Source organism: Ranitomeya variabilis, chromosome 2 (assembly GCF_051348905.1).
Source record: "Ranitomeya variabilis isolate aRanVar5 chromosome 2, aRanVar5.hap1, whole genome shotgun sequence".
Taxonomy (NCBI): domain Eukaryota; kingdom Metazoa; phylum Chordata; class Amphibia; order Anura; family Dendrobatidae; genus Ranitomeya; species Ranitomeya variabilis.
In genome coordinates, this window is record NC_135233.1 from 192752149 (window position 1) to 192766706 (window position 14558).

At 42.5% G+C, this 14558-nt stretch overlaps 1 protein-coding gene across 1 annotated transcript in view; it reads right to left on the bottom strand.

Annotated features, from left to right (window-relative positions):
* Positions 1–2567: 2567 nt before the first annotated feature.
* The window catches only part of LOC143804849 (Krueppel-like factor 5), a 133279-nt gene continuing 121288 nt past the window's right edge, over positions 2568–14558 (bottom strand). The window contains exon 4 of the mRNA XM_077283348.1: positions 2568–3548. Coding sequence (XP_077139463.1) covers positions 3370–3548 — 179 coding nt within the window. The 3' untranslated portion in view covers positions 2568–3369. The remainder of the gene's footprint in view (positions 3549–14558) is intronic.

Sequence of the window (14558 nt, forward strand, 5' to 3'; positions counted from 1 at the left end):
CCGAGCACGGTAGCTCATCAAAACTGGTGAGGAATCACAATTTTGATTCTTTTTTCTAAGTATAGGAAAGACATCACTGGAAGAAGTTATTGCTTATCCCAGCAGGACAATCCCTTTTTCTACAGCTTTTGTGGAGAGGGATCTGAAGCACTGGGTCTCATTTTGTTATAATGCGCCAGGTAGTCCTCCATATTAATGGGCCTTGTATAACCCTGCCCCCACACCACAGATTGACAGCTTTCTGCCTATGTACAGTGTACACAGAAAGCAGCCAATCACTTGTGTGGGCAGAGTTATACAGAGCTCAGCAATCAGAGAAGCGCTAGATCTGTAGCAGATAAAACTGTGATTTTATATGTAGCAAACTCCTAGTGACACATTCCCTGTAAGTACTTTAGTCCATAGTTGCTAGTTGCTCACGGTTAATACCTGACTTATAGCTGATCTTCCTGGGTCATAATTAAGTGCCTTATTGTACTGTTTTTTATATATAGACTGTTCCAATGAACACTGTATAAAAAGTGATTCTTCTCAAAAGCAATTTTTCTAGGGAATCCTTCTACAACATTAAGCTATACTAAGGGGATGAGTCATTTAAGATAAATATGTTTTAAAGGGAATCTGTCAGCAGGTGTTCTTATGTAATCTGAGTGCAGCATGAGGTAAGGGTTAAAACACTGAATTCAGCGATGTGTCACTTATCAAGCTGTGTGCTGTAGTTTACTTACACTGAAGGCTTTATCACTAGGAGATTATCAGTGCTGTGGCTAGCTGGTGTGTGAGCAGTTGTCTGACCATGCCCCCTCCTATGATAAGCAGTGATTCTGGTGTGGGTGTGGTCAGCTGTGGTGTAGGCGGGGCAGCTTTCTGAGCTCTGCTACAAGCTACATCTAAGAACTCTGATTGTGTCACACCTCCTGCACCCAGTATAATAAGTGATGCATCGTTGGAATCATGGTCTCTTTTCCAATATTACACTGCTCTCAGATGAGGTAGCAAAAACCTGGTGACAGATTCCCTTTAACCTAAATTAGAGCACATTGCTGTGTTTCCAATGTGGAAGAAGTAGCACCAGAACACAAAATTGGACCAATAAGAAAGTGACAGGGAATAATTATCACAAAATAATTTTTATTTTATAGCAATAATGACAAGCATAAAAAAATATATATATAAAAAAATTGTATTAATCATATATAGTACAATACAAGAATGTGCACAAATAAAGCCGCATATAATAGGGCAAGCCAGTTAATATAATAGATAATAATAAAAAAGCAATCTATAGCTTGTATTATCCTGACACAATGGACAAAAATATATATGTACAGGGTAGCAGCCAGGTAAAAAATGTGAAAGGGTAGCAGCCAGGTAAAAAATGTGAAAAATAATGTAAACCAAAATATATAATTATATGAAAAAAGTGCTATGTGCAATAACTAATTCCCACCAGAAGGTGGTGCTATAGACCAAATCAGGACAATGTGATAGAAGAAAAAAGTGCTATGTGCAATGACTGATTACCATCACAAGGGGCATCTTAATCCAAGGGCCAAGTAAGGAGACAAGTAAAGTGCTATGTGCAATGGCTGGTTACCATCACAAGGTACATCCAGATATAAGGGCCAAGTAAGGTGCTCAGTGCTGCATTAGAAGATACGCCAGATTACTTACAATTTATCAGGGAAAATTCCAAGGCTGCCAACGGCTAATTGTGTGCACCCCGACGCGCGTTTCGGACGCACAGTCCTTCGTCTGACGAACCCCCTGACGAAGGACTGTGCGTCCGAAACGCGCGTCGGGGTGCACACAATTAGCCGTTGGCAGCCTTGGAATTTTCCCTGATAAATTGTAAGTAATCTGGCGTATCTTCTAATGCAGCACTGAGCACCTTACTTGGCCCTTATATCTGGATGTACCTTGTGATGGTAACCAGCCATTGCACATAGCACTTTACTTGTCTCCTTACTTGGCCCTTGGATTAAGATGCCCCTTGTGATGGTAATCAGTCATTGCACATAGCACTTTTTTCTTCTATCACATTGTCCTGATTTGGTCTATAGCACCACCTTCTGGTGGGAATTAGTTATTGCACATAGCACTTTTTTCATATAATTATATATATTTTGGTTTACATTATTTTTCACATTTTTTACCTGGCTGCTACCCTTTCACATTTTTTACCTGGCTGCTACCCTGTACATATATATTTTTGTCCATTGTGTCAGGATAATACAAGCTATAGATTGCTTTTTTATTATTATCTATTATATTAACTGGCTTGCCCTATTATATGCGGCTTTATTTGTGCACATTCTTGTATTGTACTATATATGATTAATACAATTTTTTTATATATATATTTTTTTATGCTTGTCATTATTGCTATAAAATAAAAATTATTTTGTGATAATTATTCCCTGTCACTTTCTTATTGGTCCAATTTTGTGTTCTGGTGCTACTTCTCCTTCTAGGTAGTGGTTTTACACTATAATTCTGGCACACGGGTGACCCACTTATTATAATATATATTTATATATATTTTCTTATATCTTTATTTTGATTTTATATATTGGTGTCATTTCTGTGTCTGTTACTAATGTGTTTCCAATGTGAAGAGCAGAGTAAGCCATTGTCAGACATCTCTGGCAGGAAAACCATAGAATGGAGTGTGTGAATTCAACCTGCGCACTACTATCCTTCTCCAACATCATCTGTCAGGGGAGAGGTGGGTGGTCCCCAGGCACATCAGATGGGCAGCTTTGTAAATGGGGGCCTTAACATTATGATTGTAGTTTGAGCTCTTTTTGGTTGTTTTTCTGCCTCAATAACAAATGAAACGAGGCCACATTCCGTTTCCGCTGTTAATAATTGCAATGCATCTGTTAAAAATTGATGCCAATTGTATGGTGTCCACACGACATCCATTTTTTACAATCCTCCATTGAGTCTGATCTGAAAAATGGATCAGTGCATGCGGCATGTTTGCACAAGGACCAATGGCTGACGTGTAAAAAATGTGTATTTCCGATAAGCCATTCACTTGCATTGGTCCGTGTATTGCCTGTGTGCAGCCTGTTTGGCACACGGACAGCGCAGAGATAGAATACGCTCGTCTGAGCATGCCCATAAGTTGTCAGAGGTAGCCAGCGTCCCGCATGGAAAACATAGACTTTACCGAAAATTATCACAATGGCTTCCTCACGGAAGGTAAAGAGTTACACATATTTCTGAGAGTTTGTTTCATTTTCAGTTTTCTTCTTTGGCCCTTTTCCCGTCTGGGTCTGCTGTAGTCATGTTGCTCTTTCAGAAGGAAATGTCTGTATTTAGTTCATATATACAATGCACAGTCCCGTTAGAGGCCAAGGACTAGTTCTGATGTCTCTTCATGTGCAAGGCAAGATGGTCAGATCGAGAGAAGCAGCGCCCGCAGGCGACACATTTAAAGGGCTTTGCGCCAGTGTGTTTGCGATAGTGTCTTGTCAACTCATCAGAACGAGCGAACCGCCAGTCACAGCCGTCCCAAGCACATTTATACGGCTTTTCACCTGCCAAAAAAAAAGCACAAAAAATTAAAATATTGTAAAACTAAGAAAAATCACATCAGAAAGCCCGAAATGCTCAAAGTCATGATGTGATTAAAATGTTACACTTTTAGCCTTTTCTCGCAATATACTTTATAGTTATACGTTTGGTAATCTGGTCTAACAATACTTGTATCTATCCACCACGAGGAAAGAAGTCAAGAAGAATAAATCTCTGGGATAAAATAACAAGAACGCACCTTTCAATCTATACACACATTGCGTTCCATTATTTTTTTCTGGAAAAGCAACCACAACTTACCTACAATAGTTCACTAAATATCTGGTGTAGGTGTCTGATTTGTAATGGGTTAGATCAGATCTATATAATGAACAATACCTCTTTTAGTAATCCTTTTTTTTTTACACTATCAGCCCCTAGTTGATAATATTCAGTTTGCTGTGTATTTATGGCTCAGGCTGTATTCTCTAGAGATGACCGGATCCACAAAGGATCCACTTCCTGTTGAATTTCCTCAAATTGCAAATTTCAACAGTTTGCAATTTGATACATGGGGATCGTAAAAATAAATTCCCACTGTTGAAGACTCAACATGGCCAACATGGCCGTACGAGCCTTCCCTCCCATAATGCATTGTAGCTCTCATACAGCCTAGCATAGCCAAACAGGGCCTATCACAGCCTCTATAAAAGATGAGGGTCGGCCAAAGAGCACTATGTTATACCTGTATGGTGTACAGATATGAAGATAGAGGGCACAGCTCACCCCACATAGGTATAAAAAAAAGCTTAATCTGGTTTTGGTGTATGACTGCAATGGTTAAGCACATAGAAAATGGGAAGTGGAGGTACACAGAGCTGGTACCAGGAAGCAGCAGTATCCCTATGTGCTGGTAACATAAAGAGTGATGTTTTGCAGATGGGGCTGTACACTGGGGCTAGAATGAGGATATACTGCAGAAGAGGGCTGAAAGGAGTGATGTAGTGCAGGATGGGTCACTATATAGCTGGATTAAGAGGATATACTGCAGAAGAAAGCTGAAAGGAATGATGTATTGCAGAATGTGGCTGTATAGGGGGGCTAGAAAGAGGATATACTGCACAAGAGGGCTGTAAGCAGTGATGCATTGTAGGTTGGACCACTATATAGAGGGGTTAAGAAAATATACTGCATAAAGTGGCTGTCATGATCCAGGTCGGAGTTTACTTTCTTCCTTCCCTTCTCCGCTCTGGTCATGGCGGGGTTAACCTTTCCTGCCTCTCTTTGATTTTTGGGTGGCTATTCATTGGTGCTGCTGCTGGCAGCCTTTGTCAGTGATAGTTCTGGTCCTCGGCTTGAGCAGCTGACCTGTTAGTCCCTAGTGATCCTTCTGCCTCTGAATTCCTGTAATGGTGTGTGACTCGTTCCCTATCCCTGACTTAGAATTCGTTTGGTGATTTCTCTACAGTGTTTGACTCGGCTTGAACTTTGGCCTCCTGTTTCCCATTTTTGATGCTACGCTTTCTCACCGGCTTTTGACTTACTGGCTCGTATTCTGACTCAACCCCCCTCTCTCATTTTGGATAACGCGTTCCTTGTCCGGCTTGACTCTCTGGCTAGTACCCTGACTCCGCTTTCCATCTCCTGTCTCTGGCACCGCGCTCTCGGCTGTTAACAACCCGGTTAGTTTGACTTCTCTTCGGCCGTCTCATGGTGGCTCTTGTCGCAGAACCTCTACTCTTCTGGAGGTGAGCTACTGTCGTCCTCCAGTGGTTTCCAGTGGTACTACACCCTTGGCAACACGACATTATCACTGGCCTTTTTGATTTTGGGGGAACCCTTCCTCTCCCCTTCACTATGTGTTGCTGTATGGATCCGCTCTGTACTCTGGGGGACCAAGTGACCAACCTTACTCAGATGATGCAGGAATTATTTGTAGCAGAGAGAGCTGGCTGAGACAGTTAAAATAGCCCGGAGGACTCTTTCTGTCAGTAAGGCTGGTGAGGTGACTGACATGTCTCTGCACTCTCCTGAGCCTTCGGTGAAACTCCCCGACACTTTCTCTGGTGAGAAGGATAAGTTCCACACATTTAGGGAGGGTTGCAGACTATTGTTTTCCCTTAGACCCTGATCTTCAAGGGATGAAAGTCAGCGGGTGGAGATATTTACATCTTTACTGAGGGAGGGTCCGCAGTCTTGGGCTTCTTCCTTACCCCCGACCACTCCTGAGAGAATGTCTGTGGATAATTTCTTTGAGCGCCTCATCTATGATGAACCAGATCAAGTCAGATTGGCAGAGGACACTATTATGGGTCTATCTTAAAGAAAGCTCTTTGCCGAATGGTACTGTTCGGAATTTCGGCCATGGTCCCCAGAGGTGTCCTGGAACGACTTGGCACTCAGTTTTCAGCTCTGGAGGGGACTGTCTGATCATGTAAAGGACACTCTGACTCTTCATCCTCCTCCCAGCTCTCTGGAAGAGGCCATGACTCAGGCTGTTCACATGGATCGGAGGTTACGAGAGAGAGGAGTCATGCAATGGGAGACTCTTTTCCTTCCGGTTAAGTCAGAATTCTCACAAGCAGCTGAGCCCATGGAAGTTGGGGCCATCATCTTTAAGGAAAGGGAGAGATTTCGTTGGGAAGGCAAACTTAGTTTTTACTGCGGTGCTCCAGGACATTGGAAGAAGGACTGTCCCTCCTGTCCTCCCACTCCAAAGGTGTCCCACGCCTAAGTCTGGGTAACTACCGAGGAGGTTGCCCAGATACACAGGTACCCTTTTCCTCATTCCTTAAAGTACCGTTAAAAGTGGAAATTGGTATTGAGAACTGCTTTACTCCCATTTAGGCCTTTGTGGACTGTGGATCATCCATGAGCTTAATTGACTCTAAGTTGGTGGCCAGCTGTAACTTAGGGACAGTTAGGTTGGGGACTCCCATTAAAATTGTGGCCATTGACTCTACACCTCTCACCAAGGGTGGTGTTATTTTAATCTCTGAAGAGTTTACCCTCAAGGTGGGGGCCCCACACCAGGAGCACATATCATGTTTCGTCTTGGATAATCTCCCTGCTGGCCTGGTGTTAGGGTTGACTTGGTTACAGTTTCATAACCCGGTTATTGACTGGGGGTCCCGAGATATTGTGAAGTGGGGACCTAATTGTTCTGATAGTTATTTTGCTACTATGTCTCTGTCATCTGTCAGTCTGGAGGGTATTCCGGAGTACCTGAAGGACTTTGCGGATGTGCTCTCCGAAAAAGAGGTTAAGATTTTACCACAACACTGTTCATTTGATTGTACTATTGATCTTGTTCCTGATGCTAAATTGCCCAAGACCCGTATATACAATTTATCTGGTCCTGAGCGAACAGCCATGAATGCATACATCTCTGAGAGTCTTCGCAAAGGGCACATTCGCCCCTCTGTGTCCCCTATGGCGGCTGGGTTCTTTTTTGTAAAACAAAAGATGGTGGTTTGTGCCCATCCCTCGATTTCCAAGAACTAAATAAGATCCCTGTGAGGAATACGTACCCTCTCCCAATTATCCCTGATTTATACAACCAATTGTCTGGGGATAAGTGATTTTCTAAATTGGATCTCCGAGGGACATACAATCTTATCTGTGTACGGGAAGGGGATAAGTGCAAAACTGCATTCCTCACCTCTGAGGGGCTATTCAAAAATTTGGTTATGCCCTTCAGTCTGACTAATGCGCCGGCTGTTTTCCAAAATTTCATCAATCATGTCTTTTCTGACTTTATTGGGCACTTCATGGTTGTGTATCTTGATGATATTCTGGTGTACTCTTTGGAGAAGCAGGCCCACATAGGTCATCTCTGGGCGGTTCTCCAGAGACTCCTGGAGAATTGCCTCTTTTGCTAAACTAGAGAAATGTTCGTTTTTTGGTTCAGGAATTGTCCTTTCTGGGGTTTATCTTGTCAGCTGAAGGGTTTCGCATGGACCCCAGAAAGGTTCAGACTATTGTGGACTGGGTACAACCCAGAGATCTTAAGGCTCTTCAGCACTTCTTGGGGATCGTGAATTATTATAGGAAATTTATAAGGGGGTTTTCTTAGATTGTTAAACCTCTCACTGACTTGACTCGAAAGGGGTCGGATACCAAGAATTGTCCAGCTTCAGCCGTAGCGGCATTTTCTACATTGAAAAAATATTTCATGTCCACCCCCGTATTGATTCAACCAGACCTGTCTGAACCATTTATTGTGGAGTTTGACGCTTTGGAGGTGGGTGTGAGGGCAGTATTGTCTCAGGGACCGGCCACTTTAACCAATTTAAGACCTTGTGCTTTCTTTTTGAAAAAGTTCTCTTCTGCTGCGAGGAACTATGATGTGGGTAACAAGGAGTTACTAGCAATTAAATTGGCGTTTGAAGAATGGAGGCATTTTTTGGAGAGGGCAGTCCATCATATCACTGTGGTTACTGACCACAAAAATCTGGCTTACATCGAGTCTGCTAAAAGGTTGACACCTAGACAGGCGAGATGGTCGCTTTTTTTCTCACGGTTTCAGTTCTCTATTTCTAAAAATGGCAAGGCCGATGCCTTGTCTCATATCCCTGGACTCAATATCTCCTCCCGAACCTCCTTCCTCCATTCTTCAGCACGGTTTGGTAGTGGATGGGGTTTCTTCAGTATTGGAGCGGGAGGTGTGTGAAGCTCGGTCCCTGGCCCCTACGTCTTTGCCTCTTAAACTTTTTGTGCCTATTAATTTGCATCTCAGAATGCTCTGAGAGTTTCATGCCTCGGCCCTGAGTGGCCTTCCTGGAATCTTGGCTATCCGTAGGGCTATCTCGGATGTGGTGAAGTTCGTATCATCCTGTGAGGTATGTGCTCGTGCGAAAAACTCTCATAATCGGCCCGCCGGGGAATTGGTGCCATTGCCAATTCCTGATAGATTTTATCACCGATCTTCCTCAGTCTAATGGGAAAACTGTCATTTGGGTGGTGGTGGATAGATTTAGTAAGCAGGCTCATTTTGTACCACTGACAGGTCTGCCTAATCCAAAGACGCTAGCTAAATTGCTTGTTGAACATGTGGTGCGGCTGCATGGTATTCCTTTGTGTGTGGTTTCTGACAGGGGGTACAGTTTGTGTCCAAGTTCTGGAGGGCTTTTTGCAAAAGGTTGGGTATCCGTCTGACCTTTTCTTTTGCATATCATCCTGAGCCTAATGGTCAGACGGAGAGGACCAATCAGTCTCTAGAATAGATTTTGCGATGTCTGGCCTCTGCTTGGCAGGATGATTGGTGTTCCTCTTAGCCTGTGGTGGAATTTGCTTTTAATAATCGCATTAATCAGTCCACGGGCTCCTCCCCTTTTTTTTGCAATTACGGGTTTCACCCTCATTTTGGGGAATTTTCCAAATTAGATTCGGGATGTCCTGGAGCTGATTTAATGGTTGGGTGATTGGGGGAGGTGTGGCAGGAGGTTCAGAGGAACATTGGGAAGGTTTAGGGTAGGTATAAATTCTTTGCTAATAAAAGATGATCCGTGGAGCCAGTATTTCGGGTGGGAGATAAGGTTTGGTTGTCCACCAAAAATATTAAGCTTAAAGTTCCTTCTGCTAAGTTGGGGCCCAAGTTCATTGACCCCTAAGAGATTATGGAGGTGGTCAATCCTGTGGCCTTCCATTTGCTCCTTTCCTCTGTCTCTACCGATCCCTAAAGTGTTCTACAAAGCTCTTTTGACACCGTTGGGGTCTTCCTCAGGGGAGTTTCCATCTCCTCCGCCACTTTTTCGCCTTCCTCCATCTCTACGGATCCCTAACGTGTTCCATAAAGCTCTTTTGAAACCGTTGGAGTATTCCTCGGGGGAGTTTCCATCTCCTCCGCCACCTGTCTCAGTGGATGGCCAAAGCGAGTTCGAAGTGGAACGGATTGTGGACTCTCGTATGATCCATCGTTCACTCCAGTCCTGGGTTCCGGTGCAGTTGGTCCATGTGGAACGGTTGGTCCGGGCCTTTTACGCTCAGTATCCAGGGAAGCCTGGGGATCCTGTGGCCCCCCATTGGGAGGTGGGTACTGTCATGATCCAAGCCGGAGTTTACTTTCTGCCTTCCCTTCTCCGGTCTGGTCATGGCGGGGAACTTTTCTTGCCTTTCTTTGATTTTTGGGTGGCTATTTATTGGTGCTGTTGCTGGCAGCCTTTGTCAGTGATAGTTATGGTCCTCGGCTTGAGCAGCTGACCCGTTATTTCCTAGTGATCCTTCTGCCTCTGACTTCCTGTATTGGTGTCTGACCCGTTCCCTATCCCTGACTTAGCGTTCGTTTGGTTATTTCCCAACAGTGTATGACTCGGCTTGAACTTTGACCTCCGTCTCCTGTTTCCTATTTTTGATACTACGCTCTCCTCTCACTGGCTCTTGACTTACTGGCTCGTATTCTGACTCCGCCCCCTGTCTCTCATTTTGGATACCGCGTTCCTCATCCGGCTTGACTATCTGGCTAGTACCCTGACTCCGCTTTCCATCTCCTGTCTCTGGCACCGCGCTCTCGGCTGTTAACGACTCGGTTAGTTTGACTTCTCTTCGGGCATCTCATGGTGGTGCCCGTCCCAGCACCCCTACTCTTCTGGAGGTGAACTACGGTCGTCCTCTGGTGGTTTCCGGTGGTACTGCACCCTTGGCAAAACGACAGTGACCATATACAAAGGTTGAGATTAATTGATGTATGATTTTTGCCTGCTGCTAAGAGAAGAGGGATGTGAAACTGCAAAATGCCACTCTATTGATGCATATGACAGAGGATTATCTTTTACTATATGCATCAACAGAGCAGCATCATTGATCTCTCAGCAGTAGGCAATAAACACAGCTCTGCGCTGCCACTGTGGGGAAGTGTTGGAGCATTGAGCTTTGCTAGAAACAGCTAATATTGAAACACCTCATAGACAGCTATACTGATGTAGATGGCAGAACATAAGATTGGCCAGGCAGGGTACTGTACAGCAGTAGACAGTGCACAATAGTAACAAGTGAAGTCCACACTTAAATTAGCTGGCTGTGATTTCTCATGTGCACATTAATTAACATTGACCAGTCCACGTGCTGCAGTCTGATGTGCACGGGAACAGCATGCTAACCGAAAACATGTTCTTCCGAAGTACTGTGATGGTGATAGTAATTCTCTTAAGAGACTTTGTATGTTGTAGTTATTATTTGATGTTTTGGACATAGACTACTAAAATAAATAACAATATCCCCAGTAAAGGATGCTTAGTCTTTCCATCTCTTGTGGCTTTTTCATGAATACCCCATGCTACTAAATATACAACTATATGTAAATAATTAATTTCTGTGCTAGAAAAGAGCTGAAGAATATTCGGAGCCTTGGTAGCGGGAATGAGAAGATATGGTCTACTCTATTGTTTGGGGTAGCCCTTCCATGGTGTTCCAAGATGTATGCCAGCATCTGACACAATAGGTGCTGTCCCCTTTCTGATTCAGTGCCCATTGTTTTGAGCCTAGGTCTGACCTTCATACATTCTGCGGGACAATAGTTTGGCAGGCCTTACAATTATTCTGAAGATATTGAAAGCTTGTAGCATTCCATTTTGTTAACCCCTTAATTGCTGGCAGTTACTAACATATACATCGATTGTTAGAAATAAATGTTTGCTGATACAAAATGAAAATGTTACATATATCACATTATAGGTTATCGATTGACAAAAATTACATGAATTAAAATTAATTATTTTAAAAAAAGTTACATAAGTTTACATAGCATGCACAAGGGAATGGTACATGTGTAGCAGACGCTGAGCCATTAAAGCTCCATTCATCTGCGCTGTCACTTTTTCAAGCATCTACAATATTTTCATTAGGACCTGAAGTGTTCAGTAAAAGCTCTTACAAACTATTTCACAAGCTTGGATAAAAGTCCCAGAAAAAAAAAAAGAAAACAGCAGCACTTTGCAAATATGTAGAAAAATAAAAGCTTTCTTTAATCATCTGTGTGACATTTCATCTATGAAAGCTTTTCAAGTATCATTCCCTACAAACTCAGAGGACCAATACCCTTCCTCAGGTCAGTGACTGACGCAGGCGCTCTGGCAGCATTTTCTACAGACAGAAAACCTCGAATAAGGGGCAGATACCCTATATGACATGGTGTTAAATATGTTTCTGCATTATCATCGGCCATCAGGATGATTGCGCTTTGTGCCTCAGGATCCCATAGCAGATATTGAAACATGCGCATAGACTGAAGAATACAGAATCGAGTGGCTTGTATCATAGTTAATGGTAGATACTACTACAGGGTTAATTATGTAAATCGGAGAGACTATACACAGTATAGATAGATTATAATAAAGGTGTATTTTAATATCAATAATATTGCTTTTTAGTTAGTTAAGCAGCATGAAAATAAGAAGTTTGCAGCTCACTTTATATCTACTTTCATTCTGCAATGAGAGCTTTTATCTTACATAGCTTCCAGCTATGAATCATGCTGCCGCAGGGACTCGGACATAATATATGAGCACAACAAGATAACACCCAAGCGTAAGACATTATCCGAGCACGGTCGCTCATCACACCTGGTGAGGAATCGCAATTTTGTTACAAGGTATACTTTTCCTTTGCTTCAGGAGAGGACTATCAAATGTAGTGAAAGACAAACTTACAAAAATTGTATGACAGTTCATACATCAGCTTATCAGCTGTAAATTATCACTAGAGGAATAGTAAACCTGCTACCGTGTAGTCCTCCATATTTATGAACTCTATATAACCCCCTCCTCACCACTGATTAGTGGCTTGCTGCCTATGCACAGTGTACACAGAAAGCTGCCAATCAATGGTGTGGGCAGGGTTATACCCAGAAAGCAGCCAATCAGTTGTGTGGGCGGAGTTATAACCAGCTCAGCATTCAGAGAACTGCTAGATCTTCAGCAGATAAAATTGTGACTTTATAAAAAAACAGCAAGCAGCCCAGTAAGGTATACACAGCTAGAACACTACATGCAGGTTTTTGCTATGTAATCTATGGACACAGAGTGACTGCAGACTTATTGATTTAGATCGGACAACACCTTTAATAGATGACTTGATGGGTGCAGTTTCTAATTCTGTGTAAATCACTAAATTTGCATTGTTCTCTTTCATATCAGAGCTCGTCCATATGTCCAGGCAAAAGATTAGGGTCAGAAGCAAAGTGTTTCTACAACCAGGAACCACATCTTAAAATTAGAGATCAGTGTTTTTACAACAGCGCAAGTTGGGTAAAACATGTGTGGGAGAAAATCACTTTATATGACTGCAGACTTGTGAATCCTCACATCGCGTGCACTGCGCTCAGTGAGGATTCTCCGGTGTCATGTGACTGCAGGTATGCCATATGTATACCCCAAGCCACATTCCCACTAGACTGTTCCCAGCCTCGTGCAATACATTGGCATTGAGCTCGCTGGAAACAATCTAGTCGGGTTGTGGCCGGGAGTGTGCATATCGTGTATATGCGGTCACATGACCACCGTTCACAGAGAATCATCACTGCACATAGTGTGCGCAATGCGAGCAGTCACAAGTCTGCAGTCATATAGCGTGTCTGCAGACATCAACTCAACATCATGAACGATTTACAGAAGGGTTAATATTAAGGTTCCTACTTTTATGCGAATATTATACATTTAGTAATGCCTCCAAAAATTGGAGACTCGTTACCAAAATGTTCACATTTGGTGTAAGTCCAGCATATAGCGCAATATTTCGCCCCTTAAATAATAAAGTCACTGCAGTCATATTGGGCAGCACTTTTTTATATATATATATTTTGCCTTAGTAAAAACGAATGAATATTGGAATTTTCTATGTTTTCAAATTCAGTGTTCAAATATTGAACTTCCCTAAGTTAAACATGTTATTCATGTCCGTGACTCCAGTTCTCACGTATACAGGTGCCAGCAACGCATTATTATGTAGAGCTGAGCCAACACAGTCTGGTTAATCAACTATAAAGAAACAATATTTGCTCATAATTAGTTGTAAGCCTGTAATGCGGATTATTGAATGTAAATACATATTAACAGTATTTTAATGCTGAAAATTCAACATTTCACTAAAGCTCTTTGTGAATCCGGAGTTAAAAGAAACTGACGGGACCCTGAAAACTAAACAGAAAAAGGATGAATGTTCTGAATGATTTCTATGAAATGTTAAAAGGTGAAGTTGATAATGAGTAACTAAGCTTTCAAACTCTTCTAAAAATTGTATTGGATTCATAGTCTGTTCAGGTAGGAAAGCTGCGCTCCCGTTGCCTAAGCTGTGCACGTCTACGTGTGGGGGGTTAGAGAGATTAGTGGAGGTCTCAAAACCAGGACCCCCACAAAACTGATTGCAATCAAAAGGGCACTGAACTATATACTGCATGTATAAAAACTGTTTAAAAGTTCTAGTTGCTCTTTCATTTTTTTTCTACATGTAATGGAGTTTTCTGAGGATGAACTGAGTTAGTGAAATAACTGACAGCCTTAGTTATGATCTGTCCAATTATGTATTTTTCCAAGTTTGCAGAAAAGTTATAAGAGATACTAGTCCTTTAAGAAACCAGACATCAAATCTAAAAAGCATAGTGACAGCCCTTATGAGGATATTGAGGAACACAGCCTAATAAACGGGTCGGAACACTTCATAACGGTGGTTCTGAGCTTCTCAGTTAGTCATCAGTGTTGGGCCATGATACTTTGGCAAATCACTGCAATATTGTTGCACAGGCTTGGAGGAATAAAAAGAAATTGTTCAGGCAATTATCATGCTGCACCTTGAGTCAGTCTGAAAAGACTTACCCCTGGAAGAAGCCACTGCGAAACGCGCGTCGGGCATCACAAGGTAATACAGATTATGCACCATAAACATGGTAGATTTATGACAAATGTGTACATATGTGACTGGGGTATTCTTAGGGGTTCACGTCCCTAAATCAAGCACTTGTAACATTCTGTTGTATTCAGGCATTATTTATGAGTCTTATATTGGATTACTACAACAACAAAGTGTGTACAAAACAACTATTA